This window comes from Myotis davidii, unplaced genomic scaffold (assembly GCF_000327345.1).
Source record: "Myotis davidii unplaced genomic scaffold, ASM32734v1 scaffold123, whole genome shotgun sequence".
Classification (NCBI taxonomy): domain Eukaryota; kingdom Metazoa; phylum Chordata; class Mammalia; order Chiroptera; family Vespertilionidae; genus Myotis; species Myotis davidii.
The window spans coordinates 1070910-1091436 of record NW_006295391.1 but is presented as its reverse complement, the minus strand read 5'-3'; the positions used below and the strand labels follow the sequence as shown (position 1 = coordinate 1091436).

Here is a 20527-nt window from a genome sequence, read left to right as displayed (position 1 = left end):
GAATAGAAGAAAAAGCTATACAATGTTTAATCAATCCTATACAATAAAAGGCTAATATACAAATTGTCCCCTTGACTGGGAGTTCGACCAGGAGGCGGTGCCGGCCAGCCAATCGCCCACGGCCTCTCCCCCTAGCCGGCCTAACCCGATTGGCCCCGATTGAGGTGGGCTGTCCTGACCCCATCTTTGCACAAATTCGTGCACCAGGCCTCTAGTTAATAATAGAATCTCCATGTATTTGGTGACAATGAATCTCCATGTACCTGGGTTTGGGCCAAAGGGTCACCACAGTTTCCGTATATTACTTTTTCTTCTCCTGGTGACATTCCAAAGAGCAGGGAACTCCTTGGACAGTCTATCTTTTACTTTTCTACAGAATGATATCTTTATGTCTATTTCCCTTGTAATACATTTTGTTCTTCAAATTCAGGAGTGAAGAAACTGTGGCTTTTGTCTCTCCATTGCTATTGAGGGCCTAGGATGGCGCTTCACCAAGTGTGCAGGACTCCTGAGAGATTTCAGGAAATGGGCTGGCACAGAGAAAAAGGACGGGGCCAGGAGTCAGAGTACCTGGGTTCTGGGCCCCCTGTGGGGTTTGAGGCAAATGATGTCACCTTTCGGAGTCCCTTTTCCTCATTTGCACAATGGGCCTGAAGCTGTTCCCCTCCCACATTGACCTGCAGTGTGAGGACAGAGAAGTCAGTGGTTGGACATATGAAAATGGGATCATATGAAAATGCAGATTCTCAGGTCCAGGGTAAGGCCCGGATCTGTACACATTGAGAAGCCAGGTTCCATCTGAAGCTGGAATATCATCAGATGGAATATTAGGAGAGAAGCCTCCCAGCTCAGCACAGCTCCCCAGCACTAGTACCCCACAGATGGGTTACCAGCAGGCCAAGATGCCCATCCCTCAGGCCCTGGGGCAGGGGGGAGGGGGACCCTTGAGTTACCCTGCTGTGCCAAATCGTACCTCTGCGCTTCTCTCCTGCAGCTTCTGCGGGTCTCAGTGTGCCTTTCCTTCCTTCTAGTTGTAGAGTTTACAGTCAGCCAGGCTTCCTGTGGTTCTGGATGAAGTCCGTGTTGTTTCTCTGAGGTATTAATCAATTGTTGTGAGCGGCATTAACTTCCCGGTGTTTATCTCTACCGCCATCTTAGTTTCTCCGCATTTTCATCTTCTGTGTGTGCCCAGGGTGCATGTGAGGTGTGGACCCCGATGTGGGACAGAAGGGAAGCGGGGCAGGTGGCAGGTGGAAGTTGGTGAGCTGATAGGCCTGAGACTATAGAGGTTCCAAGGTAGAACTGTGTTTTGTTCTAGACCTTACACCCCAAGTCAGCCTTTCAGCTGCCACTGAAGGCCTGTGTTCCCCATAGATTCTCCCTGCTGTGGGCATAGTGCCACCCTTCTCCTCTCTCACCCTTCTTTCCTCCTGAACTTAGAGTACTGCCACTGTGGTTTTGGTTAGAAAAGTCAAATGTTAGGCATTTATGTTTGTCGAATTTTAAAGTACAGTGGGGCCTTGACTTACGAGTTTAATTCGTTCCGTGACGGAGCTCGTAACTCAAATTACTCGTATGTCAAATCAATAGTGAACGAGTGATACACGTGATGCTGGACTGATGTTGTGGCATTCACTGTGACATTCGCTGCGCCAACTAGTGGTGGGGTATCTGAAGCTGGCTTGTAACCCGAATTTTAGCTATCAACTCAGCAAAAAATCGGCTGAGAGACAGCTTGTATCTCGAAAAACTCGTTAGTCGGGACACTCGTAAGTCAAGGCCCCACTGTATTTTAACTTTAGACACTGCTCTTTCAGGAAACCTTTTTATATTCCTGAAGTGTCACAGGAATTGATATATGGGTACATTTACAAAGAATACCTACTTATTATGTTTGTTGCTCATCATCTGTCTTTTTCCAGTTGAGTGTAACTTACCAAAGGTTTTTGTTTTGTTTATTAATATATCCCAAGCCAGGCGCATAGTAGGAGCTCAGTATATATATGCTGAATATTGAATGACTTGATTACAGCTTGTTTTCTCTTCTCTAGATGTTTATTCGTTTCAAGAAGAGGAACCTGTTACGGATCCTCACTTGGCCAAACACTTAGCGCATTTTGGAATCGATATGCTTCATATGCATGGGGTGAGAATGTCTGCTTTTGTCTCTGTTCCCATCTTGTGGGGAGGGGACTGTCTGTTTTATTTAATATGTAATTTCTCTAACATGAATCTTCATTTTACAGGTTTCAGTGTTTGCATTTACTTCTTGAATGTAATTCATTGGCATTTTCTTTTGGTTGCCAGCTTGGACTTTTTAATGTTGTAATAAAAATGGCAACTTGTCAAGTACCATTTTGTTTAGTTGGAGTTTACATGCAAAATCTCCATGGATGGAGGGTTGCATGAATCACTCTGTTCACTAAAGGGAGACGGTACGGGAGATGACCTTTAAAATGATCTGTGACCAACATCACTTCAATTAACTTCAGGAAGGGAAGCGGAGCATCTGGGGGAGGGAAAAAGTGAGCCAATGTATTATTGTTGATGGAAGAGCTTTATGTCATTTAATATCGTGTTTCCAGGCTGCTGTCGGGACTGTGATGTTAGTCCCTGGGAGGAGCTATTGAAATGTGCATGCTCTGTCTTAGCCCTTTCCTTGCAGCCCAGGCTGGCTCCCTCTCCTCATGTTCTCCCATCTCCTCCTTCTCACTCGTGTCACGTGTTAACTTGCTTTCTCTGCTCTTCTGTAAGCCTTCCTCGTGGGTCGAGCCACTCCCAAGCCCCGAGTTTTCCGTCACTTTCCTCTCCAGCTGTTTGCTGGGTTGCGTTTTATCCTCTCCTGAAATTATTCTACTTGCTTCTTTTTTTCCTGATTCTTATTTGTCTTTCTTCCTCTTCCTATCTCCTTTCTTTCCAGTCACTCTGACTTTTATTTTATTTTTTTATTGCAGAAAGATAGACCACATAAAATTTACCATTTTAACCATTAAGTATATTTCCATTGTTGTGCAACCATCACCATCTCAGTCTCACTTAATTAGGTTTTTATTCCTCTGCTGAGTTGGGGGGGAAAAGGCGGAAACACCATTGCTGTTAGAAATAATTCACGGGGCATCCAACGATGATCACAGCTAAAGTTGTTTTTCTTCCATGACTTTGCCCCAGACAGAGAACGGGCTCCGGGACAATGACATCAAGCCGCGGGTCAGCGAGTGGGAAGTGATCCAGGAGACGGGGACGAAGCTGAAGCCCATGTATGGCCCCGGGTACACGGGGCTCAAGAACCTGGGCAACAGCTGCTACCTCAGCTCCGTCATGCAGGCCATCTTCAGCATCCCCGAGTTCCAGAGAGCGTGAGTGTCCCCGCAGCCCGGGCCCATTGCTGCCCTGGCCCCTGCCAGGGCCAGCCCAGGCCCGGTATGCCGCAAAGCCCGTCTTCATGAGCTGCAGGCCATCTCGCCATGCCATCTGTGGTGTGACTTCTTTCTTTTCTTTAATATATTTTTCTTGATTTCAGAGAGGAAGGGAGAGGGAGAGAGATAGAAACATCAGTGATGAGAGAGAATCACTGATTGGCTGCCTCCTGCACACCCCACACTGGGGATTGAGTTCCTGTGCCCTGACCGGGAATCGAACTGTGACCTCTGGGTTCATAGGTCAATGCTCAATCCTGAGCCACGCCGCTGGGCTGTGGTGTGACTTCTTGCACTGAAACTGGGTGGGAACCCTGGCCAAGCATTATGGAGATCAGATGAGATAAAGTGAGCTTTGTAAACTAACCTCCCCCACTCTCCCCAGCCTAGGAATTTGTCATACTGATTATGGTTTGCATTATTAGACTGTCACCCTCTATGCCAAGAAAAAATTTATCATGCATCCTCACAGCAAGCCTGCCAGATCCCTTCCTATAGACGCCCTGGGAGAGACTCAGTGATCTGTTTGGCCATTGCTGCCCTTCTGGTCAGTGGCGTGTCTTAGAGGATTTCAACTTTTCATTTCTTTGCCACTCAAAGTGTGATTCCCAGACTGGCACTGGTCCTCACACTGCTGGATACGGCTCTGCGACGAGACAAGAATGGACATGGGCAGCGAGCAAGTGCCGAGCGATTTTTGTAGCCCTGTGACATGGCCGTTTTATCAGTGGCAGTTCGTTTTTCTAATGATTTATTTTCATTGTCTTTTTTTAAACGTATCACCTGCGTGAGTTGGAAAAATAAAAAGGCTGGCTCTTCAGTGAAGACAATTTGGGAGGCAGTGATGTAGGGCGCTTCCTACCTGTGCGTACCAGGCTGCCCTCATCCTGCCACAGGCAGGGGCAGGGGAGCTGTCTGTGGCCGTTTCCTTCCTTAGGCCGCGCTCAGACAGGGCGCCACAGACAGGGTGAGAGCCGGGGTGAAGATAGCACTGCTGTCAGGAGGAGGGGCTGTGGATGCTACAGGGTCCGTGGACAGGCAGGCACAGTTGGAAGGGTGGTTCAGGGCACAGCTTGAGCCAGGCAGCCTGGGTCCATGCTGGGCTCCATCATTCCCTCCCTGGGGGACCTACTGGATTTGCACCCCAGTTTCTCATCTCTCAGATGGGGTACTGATACTAATCACTTCCTCATATGGTTGTAATGAAGACCCAACCAGGTAACATAGGAAACCCTCAGAAAATGATTGTTGTCACCGACATTATCATATTAGTCATTTTGGCACGACCGGAGCGATTCCTAACCTTATTGGTATTTGAGATGGCAGCTGCAATGGCATAAACTGGTGGTTCTTGACTCCGGCCATGTGCTAGAATTGCTTGGGGGAACTTGTAAAAGATTCCAAATCCCAGACCTCAGTCTCAGACAGTGACCTCAGAACCTTGTATTTTTTTAAAATATATTTTTATTCATTTCAGAGAGGAAGAAAGAGATAGAAACATTAATGATGAGAGAGAATCATTCATTGATTCTCTGCACTCCCCACATTGGGGATCGAGCCTGCAACCAGGGTACGTGCCCTGACTGGGAATCAAACCAAGACCTCCTGGTTCATAGATCGATGCTCAACCACTGAGCCACGCCGACCGGGCAGAACCTTGCATTTTTAAAGAAACTCTTTGGGATTCTAACTCACACCCAGGGTTGAGATGCACTGATGGGAGCACACACAGTTTAGGAAGGCCCATGCATATGGCTGCAGAAGTAGGAGCTCAGGAAACACTTGTCTTCGGGTGGATGATTTAATTTTGACTGAATGGTGAGGATGACGGCTTATTAGTTCAGTTCATGGCTCTGTTCTGTGTTTTGACTGTCGCTTCTCATTTCCTAGGTATGTAGGAAATCTTCCTAGAATATTTGACTATTCTCCTTTAGATCCAACACAAGATTTCAACACACAGATGTAAGTGCCTCATTATAGTTTTTAAGAAAAGTCTCCAATAAAGTGTTTGTAGTAGTTCTATTTGCAGAATTAAAGGCAGTTCTCATTATTTTATGTATTTTTAAAAAAATATATGTGTTTTATTGATTTCGGAGAGGAAAGGAGAGGGAGAGAGATAGAAACATCAATGATGAGAATCATTGATTGGCTGCCTCCTGCACACGCCCTACTGGGGATCAATCCCACAACCCAGGCATGTGCCCTGACCGGGAACCAAACCGTAATCTCCTGGTTCATAAGTCAATGCTCAACCACTGAGCCATGCCGGGTGGGCTCTTTTATATATTTTTAAAAGTGTTCTAAAATGAGCACATGTTACTTTTACAAGAAGAAAGAAATTAATAAAAATGATCTATAAAGTACTGAGGAAAATTTGAAAATGGAATCAGTATCAAGTAGAATTGAATGAATGTTATTTGTGAGGAATGGAGATAAAGCAGTTGGCCTGACAGTAGCTGCACTTACTGAAATTCGCAGATAATTGTAACATCTCTGAAGGGAAACAACAATGACCTTTTGTTTTGTTCCTCCCTCCCGTCCAGGACTAAGTTAGGACATGGCCTTCTCTCAGGCCAGTATTCCAAGCCTCCAGTGAAATCCGAACTCATTGAACAGGTGATGAAGGAGGAGCATAAGGTATGTGTCTGAGTGGCTGCCATGCTGGTATGTAGGGAGGAGGTGCTTTTACCAGCTAGGATGTGGACTTCCTATGACTTGGCAAATGGTGGCGTAAACTTAACACACTGTCAGAACAGCTATTTCATTTCAGAGTCTAGGGCAATTGTCTGCATGCTCTTAAACAGGACCAGGCAGGGTGGGGTTTCTAGTGACAGCTGCTTCATGGATTTCATGTGAGCACCATCACTAATGGTCTACAGAAACAATATTCTTTTTTTATTCTCACCTGAGGATTTTTGCATTGACTTTTAGAGAAAGTAAAAGGAAGGGAGTGGGGAGAGGAGAGTTCAGAGTCTAGGGCAATTGTCTGCATGCTCTTAAACAGGACCAGGCAGGGTGGGGTTTCTAGTGACAGCTGCTTCATGGATTTCATGTGAGCACCATCACTAATGGTCTACAGAAACAATATTCTTTTTTTATTCTCACCTGAGGATTTTTGCATTGACTTTTAGAGAAAGTAAAAGGAAGGGAGTGGGGAGAGGAGAGGAGAGAGGAGAGAGAGAGGAGAGAGAGAGAGAGGGAGGGGGCAGTTTTTATTGATTTTTAGAGAGTGAGGGAGGGAGAGAAACATTGATGTGAGAGAGGCACATCAATTGGTTGCCTCTTGCATGTGCCCCAACTGGGGCCTCAAGTGGGCCAGGGCCAGAAACAATATTCTTCATAAAATACAGCTGAGATGAAAGGAATCCTATATAATAAAAGTGAATATGCAAATTGACCATCACTTGCCACAAAGATGGCAGCACCCACAGCAGAGGCCAAGTTCCCGTAAGGAGCCTTAACAAGCAATCAGGGACCTGAGGCTGTGCCCCCCCCCCCCATGGGGCTTGACAGGGGACCTCAGGCTTCGCCCCCCACCCGGCGGGGCTTGATGGGGGACTTCAAGGTGTGCCCCTACCCCAGTGCTGGGCCGGCGGACCTCAGGCTGCTCCCCTCGCCCAGCGGGGCTTGACGGAGGACCTGAGGCTGCGCCACCCTCCCAGTGGGGCTTGACGGGGGATCTCAGGCCACGCCCCCCTCCCCAACGCTGGGCCAGGGGACCTGAGGCTATGTCCCCCGCCTGGCGGGACTGGCTGGGTCTGGATCTAGCTCAATGGGGGTCTGGGTCTTGCGTGATTTCAAGGTGCACGTGGGTGGGCAGGGATTTGACTCTGGGTTTTGTGGTGCACCCCAGACTCTGACAGGAGGAAGATTTTCATATACATTTTACTAATTTTCTTTCACCTCTGACACTTCTATTATAAAGAAAGGGCAACTAGCAATATTAAAATATTTCCTCTAATTAATCCCCTTTTAATGTGCACAAATTTCATGCACCGGGCCACTGGTAAACTTTATAAAATAGAAACATTTCCTTTTGGTATCACAATCTGGCCCTTAACGGTGTCTTTCTTCCACTAAGCCTCAACTTTGTTTGCTAGGGTTTGTGGAGAGGCTGGTTGTTGCAAACAACAACATGCACATTCCTAGGCCCCCTTAGAACTGAGGATTCTGAATTTCTGGGGAGGACTGGAGAGTCCTCATTTTCAGTAAGCTGCCAGGGGGTTTGTAAGCACACTTAAGTCTTGTAGTCACTCTTAAAAAAAAATTTTTTTTTGATTGACTTCAGAGAGGAAGGGAGAGGAGAGAGAGATAGAAACATCAGTGATGAGAGAGAATCATTGACTGGCTTCCTCCTGCATGCCCCCAACGGGGGAATGAGCCCACAACCTGGGCATGTGCCCTTGAGTCTGCAGGCCAATGCTCTATCCACTGAGCCAAACCAGCCAGGGCAACTATGTAGTCATTCTTAATTGATAGAGTAATTGAAAGATTTCCACGTACCTGTAGGATGAGCCACTGATGCCTCTCTGGGCTCTCTGTTACACACGCCAGAGGACGCCACTCGTACCCTGGTCTGTTACTGCCCTTGGAGTCCCTCAGTGCACAATGTATGCGGCTGTATCTGCGGCCTTGGCTCTGCGGTGCAGATGTCCTGGATGGAATGCATGCCCCACTTCCCAGCACCTGCTCTGCCCTCAGAGTGCCCTGTTTTGACTGAGTGGGCAGGTCCTTCCAATTCTGCTTGTCAAGTGTTTGACCTCTGTGCTCTCATCTTACATCTGTCATCTTAACTAATGCCTGCAGACTGAAGTAAGAATGGAAAGTGAAGCAACTCTTTTTTTTTTTTTTTTTGGTAATGAAGCCAGTTAGTTGGGGAAATGGAGCCAATGGAAGGGAGATTATGCAGGGGACATGTGAACATATAGAGGCAGTGTTTGGGGGTGGGGAGAAGGAAGTAGGTCATGAGGAGGGTTGAGAGGGGTGTAGACATTTGGAATGGCTAGGCCAGGAGATCAGAGTGTTGTGTGGCAGGAAGACAAGTTCTCCACTTGCACTGTCATCCGGCCTTGCAAGGTAATGAGTCCCTTCTCCACCTGAGATGGGATGACCCGCATCTGGAATGCAGCTGAGATGGTTCGGGTATAGGGCTGGGGTAGCAGGTATCCATGCTGCCACCTCTCAGCCCTTGTGAAACTTTGAAGAGGTGATGGTGAAAAACTTGGTTCAGAATTTTGTTTTGATCACATTTGTCCTGGGTTTCACCCAGGCAGTCTCCTGGGCCATTCTTGGGGCAGGGTCCACCCTCCCTGGTGGAGGAGGAGACTTGATTGGGACTTGGGAGCCTGGCTTCCTCTGCTGGCCTGCGAGGGGCCGAGGGACCATGGCACGTCACGGGAGCTTCCAGGTTCAACCACCAAGTGCAGAATTAAATAAAATTTGTTTTTTGTTTTGTTTTTTGTTAATCCTCACTCGAGGATATTGATTTTTTTGTTTTATTTTATTTTTAAATATATTTTTATTAACTTTAGTGAGGAGGAGAGAGGGAGAGAATCATTGATTGGATACCTCCTGCACGCCCCCTACTGGGGATTGAGCCTACAACCTGGGCATGTGCCCTGACTGGAATTGAACTGTGACCTTATGGTTCATAGGTCGATGCTCAACCACGAGCCCCACCGGCTGGCTTCATTGATTTTTAGAGAGAGTGGAAGGGATGGAGGGTTGGGGGAGAGAGAGAAACATGGATGTGAGAGAGATACATCCGATTGGTTTCCTCCCACACACGCCTGGACCGGGGCAGGGATTGAACCTGCAACCCAGGTACATGCCCTTGACCAGGAATTGAATCTGAGACCCTTCAGGGTGCGGGCCAACTCTCTATCCACTGAGCCACACCAGCCAGGGCTAACATTTGTTTTTGTTAATATCACAGAGTCCTTTTGCATTAGGAAAAAAAGTAATTCTTATGTGAGTAAGGACGTTATTGACTCAGTCGATGAACAATGACTGGTAGGGGCCCTTGCCCAATCCTTGCCATTGGATTTGGTGACTATTGTGCAGTGGGTCTGTGATCTCCAGGGGTCCGAGGATGGCGAGTGGGAACCCCTGCTCTGTCCAGCTCAAGGGGTGGAACCTGGCAGCTTTGGGGCCATTTATGTCCTGCAAATGTATTTTGCTGGCCCTCACATATGTATCTGAACTTCCAGCTTTTCTCGCACACTCAGGACCCCTGGAAATTCCAGTTCTGAAGGCAGTTGGCTGGAGTGGAGTAGCCACCCTCCTTTTCTGCAGTTCCCAGCTGCTCCAGGCCCTCTGTGACCATCTCCTGGCGGATGGGCTGGGTGTGTGGGTGTATAAATGGTTTGCAAAAGCCTTTCCCTGCTTGGAGGTGCCATGATCAATAGGGCCCCTTTAACATTCCAAATGAGCTTGAATCGACCACCAGATGGTTTTCTTTGAGGTCCTGAAGGTGTTACTTTCAAGCTTAAACAGGCAGAAACAGGCAGTGGAGGAATTTACTTTCTGGGGCATTGGGATTTTCACTGCAGTTATTTTCAGAGAAGTCAAATTGTGAGAATCTGTCTTCTCTCAGGGATCAGGAGCCCAGGCCCCTGTGTTTGTGACTTATAGATGAGCCTGAAATGCCCCAAGAGAGGAAAGAAGAGGTGCTGAAGCAGAGAAGAGGACAGATTATGAGAGGAATGTGTACTGGAGGGGAGAGAGCCGGGAGGGGTCAGAGCCATGTGGCGGGGATGCCTTTTCACAGGGCCACCACCACCACCAGTGCTGCGAATACTAACATTGCAGGTGCTAACGAAAGGCCAGGCTCTTCCTGTACATGCACTGAGGCTCAGAAACCTTTCTTAAAGTTAAGCCAGTGAGTGGGAAGGCTGGGCTTTCCACCCAGCAGTCCGGTCCCTGAGTCTGTGCGTGTGACCACTGCACTAGCCTGCGTGCCTAACAGCTGTTCCAGTCCTTGTTTCAGCCACTCATGCCTCTGTGTGTAGCTGTGGGTGGGTAGATGACAAAGGGGATGCTTAATGTTTGCAGAATCACCAGGTAGCCCAGTCACTTGGATTTCCCACCTCTGTCTTACATCTTGGGGTTATTTCTAGAATCTATACTTTCTGGTATTAAGATGGCCTGCTGCAGGCCAAGGTGAAATTCAGTTTTTATATGTGCATGCTTAGTACACTTTTTCATCTGTACAAAGGTTTGCAGTGTTTGTTTTGGGCACTGCCATTTTTACTTACATTTTTGAGTTAATTTTAAAAATTAACTTGTTCCTGTGTTAGATAACACCTCCTATCAAAAGATACCTTTTCTTCTTCAAAAAGGTTTTTGTGCGTTCTAAGACAGTGCTTTCACACATTTCAGTGCTGAATACTCTAATTTGTTTCTCCTTCGGAAGATAACATGTTTTAGACAATTCTGTGTTCTAAACAAACTGCGCTTCTTTAGGGGCAGTTCATTTGATGTCCCATCTAAATAATCCTTGAAACATAGTTGCTGGCCTCAGTTTTTCATAAACATGAGATAACCAGTGTTCTACTTGGAGGTGACGTAATTTTAGCCACAAACTCAGACCTTTGTTTTTTTACTAACCTCCATTTTCCTGGGTTGGGCAAATGTAACATTTTTAACTCACCATCTGAAATATGAAACATAGCTAGGGGAATGCCCTCTGTTCCTTTAGTTGGCCCCTTGAGTGTGGCTCTTCCACAAAAGACCAGCTCTTCCGCAAAATACCGACTTCTGCGCATGGGCCATGAAGTTTCAATCGCACTGTATGTGCGCGGCCGCAGGTGGTATTTTGTGGAAGAGCCGCACTCAAGGGGCCAAAGAGCCGCATCTGGCTCGTGAGCCGCAGTTTGCTGACCATGGGCCTAGGAGATTTGGGAGTTGGATCTGGGTTGGGAACTACTGGTCCAGGGTTTAAGTATAAAAGTTTGAATCAACAGATGGCATGCACGTGTGTCCTGGGAACAGGCTGAGATGGGCCTATTTTTGTTTCATTCCTGTGGTCTTACAACGTAGATATCTGAGCAGGCGTTGCTTTGAAGTGATACAAAGCCTCAGTTGTGCTGCCTGCGTGTTGAGTAAAGCATTAGGCTCGGGGATATGAGTGGGCAGCGTCCAGCTGCCTTCGTGTGCAGTGTTCATCAGAAAGTCCTGTGTAAGCATTGGGGAAACATTCTGAACACCATAGTCCTCGCTGTAATTTTATCTCAACTGTTTCCCAATTGCTGATGGAGAAAGTAAGTACGGTACCCTGTCAGTACAACAGGTGCCTTAGGTGGTTGCTGTGTTGGAGGGCACCTGGGGCTCCCTCTCACACAGTTGGTTGTCAGGACTAACCTTTCCTTTAGGTGTCCGAGGCCAGCTCACAGTGCGGGTGTGCGCAGGTCTGACTCCTGGTCAGTTCTGGTCTCTCCCTCTCATCTTGTGCAGTGATAGGTCCACAGGGGGACACTCGGGTGATGTCACCAACCCACTGCCAACCAGGAAACCTTTTCTTTTTTAACTTAGGGATTTGATTCTTGTTTTGGTTTTTAGTTTCTCGTAAGAAAGAAACCTCCTTGTCCAGAGCCTGACCTTGAAAAAAAGTTTATTTGCATTTGCAAAAATACACAGAATTAGAGAGTGAAGATAATAAATCACCGTTCTGCCAGTCTGGTTTCATCAACCCTCCTAAACTTAGCTCTTTCCTCCCCTTTTTCCTCTCCTTTCCCCGAAGTATTTTAACACAAAATCCAAGCATCCTCCCTTTCACCTGTAAATATTCAGTATGCATCTATAACTAGAATACTTTCTTTTTTTTTTTAAACATACATATCAGGTTAAAATTTTAACATGTTAGAAGCATATCTAGATTTCCCCCTGCAATATCAAAGATGTCTCTTTTAAGTGCCCCCTTCTCTTCCTGCATGCTACTGATTTGTTGAAGGAGCTGGATCGCTTGGCAGGGTTCCTCTAAGGAATGCTTCCTTGAGCTATTGTTTAGCTTGTGTTTCTTATAAGCTGGAAGTTTAATTAGATTCAGGCTCAACTTTTTTACTAACTTTCTAATAAACAAGCTCTGAAGTGAACACAGTAATAGTGGAGGCTGGGGACCTGTGAGATCTCCCTTCTGAAATCAGAGATATCGCAGGTGTGGGGTGTGGTGCAGCGGGACAGGGCTGGCGAATCATTAAGGCAGTCAGTGTGGAGTAGCGGAGTTTGAGCTAAAATGTTCACACCCAGCCGTGAGAGCCAGGAGCTGGTCTGCAGTGTGACGTGGAGAGGGAGAGGTACCATTTCTCTGGCTAGGAAGCTTTTTCAAATAGCTCCTCAGTGATTCTCAGTCCTCCAGCTATCTACTTGCCCATTGAACAGTGGGTTAAGAAAGGTCAGTCGAGGGAAAAGAAATGAAATGGGCACAAAGAGAAGCGTCGTGGGAGGGGAATGAATGAGGCTGGACCTCAGTTCATGCTGAGTGTCTGGGGTTTCCCGGACTTCTCACCAGGGTCTCTGTCGAAAGGTCTCCTCCCAGCCGTATGACCCTCTGGTGGTACCGAGCAGCAGGCAGCCTTTCAGAATTCACTGACTTGTTGAACTTTCTAAAGCAGCTGCTTTCGGGGGGGACTGGCGGCCACATGAGGCATGAAGCACAGCCTGTGAGAGGTGACACCGTCAGGAGCAGGCCGTGAGTGCACGCTCATGGGAGCGCCCACACAGGAACGCACACTGCGAAAGCTTCATTCACAGTGGAGCTTCCACCCTGCTGGGAGTGGGGGTAATGGCTGGATGGCCTGGGGTGTTGGCCCCAGCGGTGCGTGGGCTTGAAGAGGGATTATCCAGAGTCAGATACATATTGTGCTGTTGTTTCCACTGGTAAGATGGACTCTGGGTCATCAGAGATGAGAACTAGTCACTTGTATGCAGGAAGTGGTATTAGGACGAGTGAGAGAGAGAGAGAGAGAGACACGGAGAGACTGACTTTTCTAGCTCTGATCCTGGGCCAGTTACTTAACAACTCTTTGCCTCAGTTTCCTCATCTGTCAAGTGGAAAAAATTATACTAATATTAATCACCTTATGAAGTTGGGTGAATGAAGCAAGATACACATACAAAGTGCTCAGCACTATGCCTGGACCTGGTAAGTATTCATCCAAGTACAGTGGGGCCTTGACTTACGAGTGTCCCGACTAATGAGTTTTTCGAGATACGAGCCGTCTCTTGGCCGATTTTTTGCTTTGAGTTGCGAGCTAAAATTCGGGTTACGAGCCAGCTTTAGATACCCCACCACTAGTTGATGCAGCAAACGTCACAGTGAACGCCACATCAGCCTAGCATCACGTGTCATTGTAATGGTGAAAATTGATTTGACATACGAGTAATTTGAGTTACGAGCTCCGTCATGGAATGAATTAAACGCGTAAGTCAAGGCCCCACTGTACCTAAAACAGTGTCTGACACTTCATAGCACTCAGTAAATTTCTATTGAATGAATGAATGCTAGCCATTATGCATAAAGATAAGGATTATTTCTGCATGCTTGTGTTGGCTGATACTATGGAGATCTATATCAGCCTAGTGAGTGAGGAAAGTTACAACTGCCATAGTTTTTAGGAGGTGCATATACAGGTAGTAAAGCTAATTATCAGGTATAAATTGGTCTTCACATATCACTGGAGGCACATCGAAGCCATCTGTGTGAGCTGGTCATTTAAGTACAGGTTCCAGGTCCTCAGAATTCTCTGATTTCTGCTGTTCAAGGTCCCTGCAGTTTTCTTTCCCATTCATTATAGATCTGTGTGTTGTCTGTCAGCCCTTGGAGCGCAGAATCCCCAGTAGTGCTCTGCAGGAAGTAGGTGCTCAGTAAATACTGGACGACTAGAGCAGGTACAGTTTTGCAAGATAGGAAACCCACTTGAGTTTTATTAGAAACATTGCTTAGAACATGCACATTGGAGGTATTTTATATGCAGAGCCCACTCCTTGGCCGATGGCTATGGGAGTTCTTCCATCACCTGTTGCATCTGACTGTGTGATTGCGAACACCCGTCACGGTTTCCACACCCCAGGCATTGACTGGGGGTCTAGGAGATCTCAAAGAAGTGTGGACATGGCCTCTGCCTGTAAGATTGCAGTCAGATGGGCCAGAGCAGGCTGAAAGTGGAAGAAAATGGGGGGCTTTGTGCCCTGTGCCCCGTGATGGCCCACGTGGCAAGTTCTCTGGACTTCAGAGGAGGAGAACGTCGCTTGGAAGCTGAGCATGTGGTAGTTTTGAGAAGTGGATAGACAACAGCCACACGTTTGCAGAAAGCTCATGCAGGGTGAGGTTTGTGTCCCTGAGACCTACTATGTGCTACAGCTCCCAGGTTTGCTACAGAGAGCCTGGACCTGCATCAGAACTGGGAGTTCATCCTGGTTCTGCCCTTTGTTAGCTGGTTAATAGTCTGGTTGTAAGACTACTTGCATGGAAAGGCCTCCCTGGCACGTCTCTGCCAGTCTCAGTTTCCCTAGCTATAAAATGGGATAACAGTTGTACCTCCTTTGTAGGGTTATTGTACTGCATGAGGTGACATGTAGCCCCATTATTGGATGGGCTGAACTTGGAGGGGACTCAGGAAATGGCGTTTTCATGAGCCCACCTCTGTCCTCAAGGCGAAGTGGACTCTCCCCACTTTGCCTCTTCAGAGCAGCTCAGGCAAATTGCCTGGATTTCCCATGATTTCCTGCACATCACCAGCATTACACAGTCTAGTTTGCATCAAAGTCAGTTTGAAGCTTCTCCCCTGCTTCCACTCTCCCACTCAGGAGTCTCAGAAACCAGCGTGCAGCAGGGTCAGCATTGGCACCTTCTGGCATTTTTAAAAATTGTTTAAAGTATTACATGTCTCCTTTCTCCCCCAATTGTCCCCCCCCCCGCCTCCGCCACTCCTGCCCCTCAGGACACTGCCTCAGTGTCCATGTCCATGTCCATTGATTATGCTAATATGCATGCATACAAGTCTTTTGGTTGATCTCTTACCACCCCTCTTCCCCCCAACCCCTGCCTCAGACAGTCTGATCAGTGTTTCTTAGTCTCCAGATCTATTTTTGTTCATCAGTTTATGTTATTTGTTATATCCCACATATGAGTGAGATCATGTATGTGGCCCTCTGGCATTTTTGTCCTTGCTCCTCCTCTGTGCTTCCTGCCTCCTCCTCTGGCCCCTTAGCGCCAGGACCAAGGGCTGGGGAGATGAGCAGAAAGGCAGGGCTGTGCTCTTGGCTCCTCTGGCTCCCTGTGACTCCTGTCATGGCCGCCCTTTGTGTGGGGCACATTAGTCATTCTTTAGCGATGCCTCCAACTGCCCCCTCAGGGGCCTCCATGAGGACCTTTCCTGATGCCCTGTCCAGCTGACCCTGTAACCCCCACTGCCTCCTGCCCTGCGGCTCCTTGGCCAGCTGACCTCCCATCATCCTACTCTGTGTCCTTTCTGGAGGAGCCTGGTTGCCTTCTGTGCTGTCCTTTCAGCCTCTGGGGAAGTTCACACATCCTTGTCCTGCAAGTTGTCCCGCCCCACCCTCTCCCACTCTGCCATCCTGGCAGCTGCAACCAGGTCCGTCTGCTTCCCCAGGTGAGGGGCATGCTCCTGGCAACTCCCTGTGCTCCACTCCAGAAACAGCCCCCCCGGGCAGCCCTGCAGGGGGCGCAGTGCCATTTCCTTTCCTGGCAGGCGCCCCAGTCTCTACCGGGGGTTCTCTCATATCCCCTCATGGGGAGCGAAGAAGATGCCGCAGCGCTTTCCTCCCTAACGCATCCCTAGCCTGCTCTGCAGTGGATGGAACGACAGTTTGGCCACCAGTCCTGTGAGGATGGGCCCAGTGCCTCCTCTTTTACTAGTAGAAAGTGGGATATTCATCATGGCTTCAGTTTGCACTCAACAGGAAGGGTCCCGTCCTGTTCTCATATCAGGTCCGGAGCGCAGGGCCAGGTGGGTACCAAACATCCCGTGCACGGGGCCTGCTCATTGAGCTTCTGTGGGCTTCCGTTTTCTCACCTGCAAATGAGGGTTTATGCTCATCCCCACCATGCCAGCCACTTAGTGCTGTTACTGTGTATACAAGGATTGTGAGCTGCTTTTATTTATGTATTGTAGCCTCAGCAGAATGGGATCTCTCCACGCATGTTTAAGGCCTTTGTAAGCAAGAGTCATCCGGAATTCTCCTCCAACAGACAGCAGGATGCCCAGGAGTTCTTCCTGCACCTGGTGAATCTGGTAGAGGTGAGTAAGCCTCCTTCAGAAATGCTCAGCAGGGCGGTAAGACGTGTGCCCGCTCCCCTCCCTAAATCTCTCACTGCCCAGGCTCCACCAGCCACTGGGTGGATAGCTCCTCCTGTCCTGTTTCCTAGGCGCTGGTGGACCTCCTGTTCTCCTTTTAATTTGTACGTGTTGTAGGAGTGTTTATCAGTTATTTCACTCACCATTCTTTCTCCTTCCTTGGTGACGAAGCTTCTTGAGAATCCTGTGTGGTAGTTGCTGTCCTCCTGCCACCACTCAGAGATGGCCAAACTTTGCTCACAGCAGAGCTGAGTCACGTTAAATGCTGTGATTTTCAAAAGCTGCTAAGAATTCATGATTAAAGGTTCCCCCCTCCCCTGTTAAAAACAGCCCCCGCTCCCATTACAAATGTGTTCTTTATGGAGAATACAGAAAGGCACAAAGGAGAAAATCAAAATAAAAAATCACCTGTACTACCGGCCCTACCAAGAGCCAGTGTTAACATTTGGGTGTCTGACCCACAGGCATTTTCCAGGTGCATTTAGAATCGTGCTGTTGCTAAGCAACGGTTTCCACTTAACCTGCTGTGAACTCTTTGCCATCTCATTCGTATTTGAATTTAGTGTGATTTCTTTTTTATTTGTATGTAATTTATAGGAATGCGTGTTATAATGATACATATGGCCTTGGTTTTCCCAGGGCGGTCCTTTAGCTTTGCCCCTTTCTCTTTAGTTTGGCTCCCTCATGCCCTTTCGTCTAACTCCATCCAGATCAGTCCCTCTCCCATGACTTTTAATTGCTGCTTAATATTAATTCACAGGAGGAGTCATACTTTATTAAGCCAGCCCCCCATTTGGGGACTTCTGATAACCACCAGTGTTTTGCTTTTAAAGCACTCTGGTGAAATGGCACGTCCCAGAGGGACTGTGTCATAACATCGTTTGATGTTTACATCAGAGCTATATTTGATTTTATGCTAATTTTTATTTGTGGCTTAATATTCACAAATCCACTAACCTGACGTAATCTAACCTTCAGAGGAACCGCATTGGCTCAGAAAATCCAAGTGATGTTTTCCGGTTTTTGGTGGAAGAACGCATTCAGTGCTGTCAGACCCGAAAAGTCCGCTACACGGAGAGGGTGGATTACCTGATGCAGTTACCTGTGGCCATGGAGGCAGCCACCAACAAAGGTGATGGCTCCAGAGGGGGAAATCAGCAGTGGGCTTCTTCCGGCGCGAGAAGCCTGGAAGCAGAGGTCGTACGAATTAGTCGCCTCCCAGTTCTGCTGGGCGGAAACCCGGCCCAGTTGGTCTGGTTTGCATGTCTCTTTCCATCTTTTCCTCGGTCGCCACGTCATTGCCTTTCAGAGAATCAAATGCGTCACAGATTTTTGTGGAGGGCTATGGATGGGACTTATTTCAGTGCCTATAAATTTGACCAACTGTTTGGCTTGGTGTCAGCTTCATTCTGGGGAAGGTATTTGTAAGTACACATGTGGAAAAGTCTTTCACGGTTTGATCACTCATGAGCTGTGTTATGAAGTCTGAGGGAAATGATCAGAACTGCATTTTTTTAAAAAAAATCTTTATTGTTGAAAGTATTACACATGCCCTCTTCCCCGCCCCAGGCCTTCACCACCCTGTTGTCTGTGTCCATGGGTTATGCACATATGCCTACAAGGTCTTTGGTTGATTACCTCCCCGCCTCCTCTCCCTCCGAGATTCCACACTCTAGAACTGCATTTTTTGATGTGAGACATTCAAGCAGCAGTCTCTTGATATAGTCTCTTGATATAATCCAGCTTTGGCATCCATGTTTTCTGGGACCTGTTATAGATGATGAAGTGTTACAGGCGCCAGGCCCATTGGAGGGGCCTCCAGGCTTTGGAGGCAGGAAGAAGGCGGAGATATTGGGGTCTGAGGGGCAGGTTCCTTCAGGCTGTCTAATCTGGTTCTCCCCAAGCAGAATAGACACATGATATTACTTAGAATTAACTTATTAGAAGCAGAAAAAGGCTGAATTTGTGCTAGGTTGCCTCTTTTCTGTGAATGGGTCATTTCTGTGAAGTCCAACAGCTTCATGTGTACTCCTTTTTTTCTCACTTTTTGTGGGGGCGGGGGTGGTGGTCACTTTATTGTGCTAATTGGAAAGTGATGATTCTGGCGTTTCAAGGCAAAATGGCTTCCATTTTCTATAAGCTCCTGCAGCTTGTGACCTGTTTTTACAGTTTTATCCTTTATGAGGCTAGAAATGAGGGTGAGGGCATGCGTTTGTTTCCTTTTTAGAACTAGGCTTTGTTGCTTTCTCTTGCCGACCTCGGGGATACTGACTCACATGTTCTGCTCGGTTCTGTGATCCTGTCTGACTCGCTGCTTATAATCTGTGAGTGGTAATTATTTTGTTCAAAAAGGAGACTGATCATTTAGCCTCTGGATGTTGAGAACACCAAACGCCAACACCCTAGATATAAGTACATGGTAAACTGATGTTGGACTGGGAGGTGAATTTTAAAATCATAGTCAGGCCCGGGTGCAGTGGCTCAGTGGTTGAGCATCAACCTTTGAACCAGGAGGTTACAGTTTGATTCCCGGTCAGGGCACAAGCCCAGGTTTTGGGCTCAATCCCCCATCGTGCAGGAGGCAGCCGATCAATGATTCTCTCTCATCATTGATGTTTCTATCTCTCATTCCCTCTCACTTCCTCTCTGGAAAAAATATCAGTCAGATGTGTTTAAGAAAATACCTAAGTACATACTAGTATGTATGCCTAAAAATAGAATCAGGAGTGATTTTTTTCTTTTTTTTTTTTAACACAAAAGTCCCATAAAGGCCCATTCAAAATCTACATAACATTTTGACTTGCAGGTGTTTTCCAAGAGCTGATCTGCTGACCTGGGGAAGTTCGCAGTGCGCTCACTTCTTTTTTCCTTGGTGTTTAACCACTCAGCAGGGATAGTGTAGAAAGGCCTTCTGGGTTGGTTACTCTACTGTCTGAGGTATTGAGTAACCTGACCGGGGAGTTGTCTTGGCAATGTCAACACCACAGGCTGTGTGCTGTGGGTAACTGTGGTCCTTATGGCTCCTTTTGCTCCTTGGCCCACACCCTCTATGACCTCTAATCATTGAGAAGGGTCTGGGAAGAGGTGAGCCCTCAAGTTCTTCTCAGTGTGAAATTCTCTGTGTGAAGACTTTTGATGGGAGGGTGGCGTTTGGGTAAATCAGCCTTGACCTCTGGACAAATGTCAGACCAGGTTCGAGCATCACTTACATCGCACACATGGTCTAAACCTCTCATCTAGGCCAGAGTTCACAGTTCCCTCCTGTCAGTCTCAAAGGGGAACAGGCAAAAAAATATGAATGGCTTGATGCAGCCTGTCAGCGCTACTATAAAGACACCCCAAGAACAAGCGTTCTGCATGCTTTTCCCATCTGTGAAGGGCAGCAAGTAAGCAACCCTGCCCCAGTCCAGGAGCCTTCTGCAAAAGTTGTCCAAAGGGGGTGTTTTCCATTTTGAGAAGATAAGAGCGATTGCAAAGACCTTAATCTTCTTGCTCTTTTTCTCAGATGAGCTGATCGCCTATGAGTTAACGAGAAGGGAAGCAGAAGCAAACAGAAGACCCCTTCCTGAGTTGGTTCGTGCCAAGATACCATTTAGTGCCTGCCTCCAGGCCTTTTCTGAACCGGAAAACGTGGATGATTTCTGGAGCAGTGCCCTACAGGCAAAGTCTGCGGGTGTGAAGTAAGTGTGTGTGTGTGTGTGTGTGTGTGTGTGTGTGTATGCGTGCGTGCACATGTGTGTGCTTATTTGGTGGTGGTGGATAGGGAGACGGCCTTGAGAGATGGGAACAGGGGTA

The 20527-nt window shown here is 47.6% G+C and overlaps 1 protein-coding gene across 1 annotated transcript in view; it reads left to right on the top strand.

Annotated features, from left to right (window-relative positions):
- The window catches only part of USP13 (ubiquitin specific peptidase 13 (isopeptidase T-3)), an 81725-nt gene that overhangs the window by 29347 nt on the left and 31851 nt on the right, over positions 1 to 20527 (top strand). Inside the window, exons 6-12 of the mRNA XM_006770019.2 lie at positions 2052 to 2146; positions 3169 to 3356; positions 5307 to 5378; positions 5960 to 6053; positions 16550 to 16675; positions 17711 to 17864; positions 20238 to 20412. Of these exons, the coding sequence (XP_006770082.1) occupies positions 2052 to 2146; positions 3169 to 3356; positions 5307 to 5378; positions 5960 to 6053; positions 16550 to 16675; positions 17711 to 17864; positions 20238 to 20412 (904 nt within the window). The remainder of the gene's footprint in view (positions 1 to 2051; positions 2147 to 3168; positions 3357 to 5306; positions 5379 to 5959; positions 6054 to 16549; positions 16676 to 17710; positions 17865 to 20237; positions 20413 to 20527) is intronic.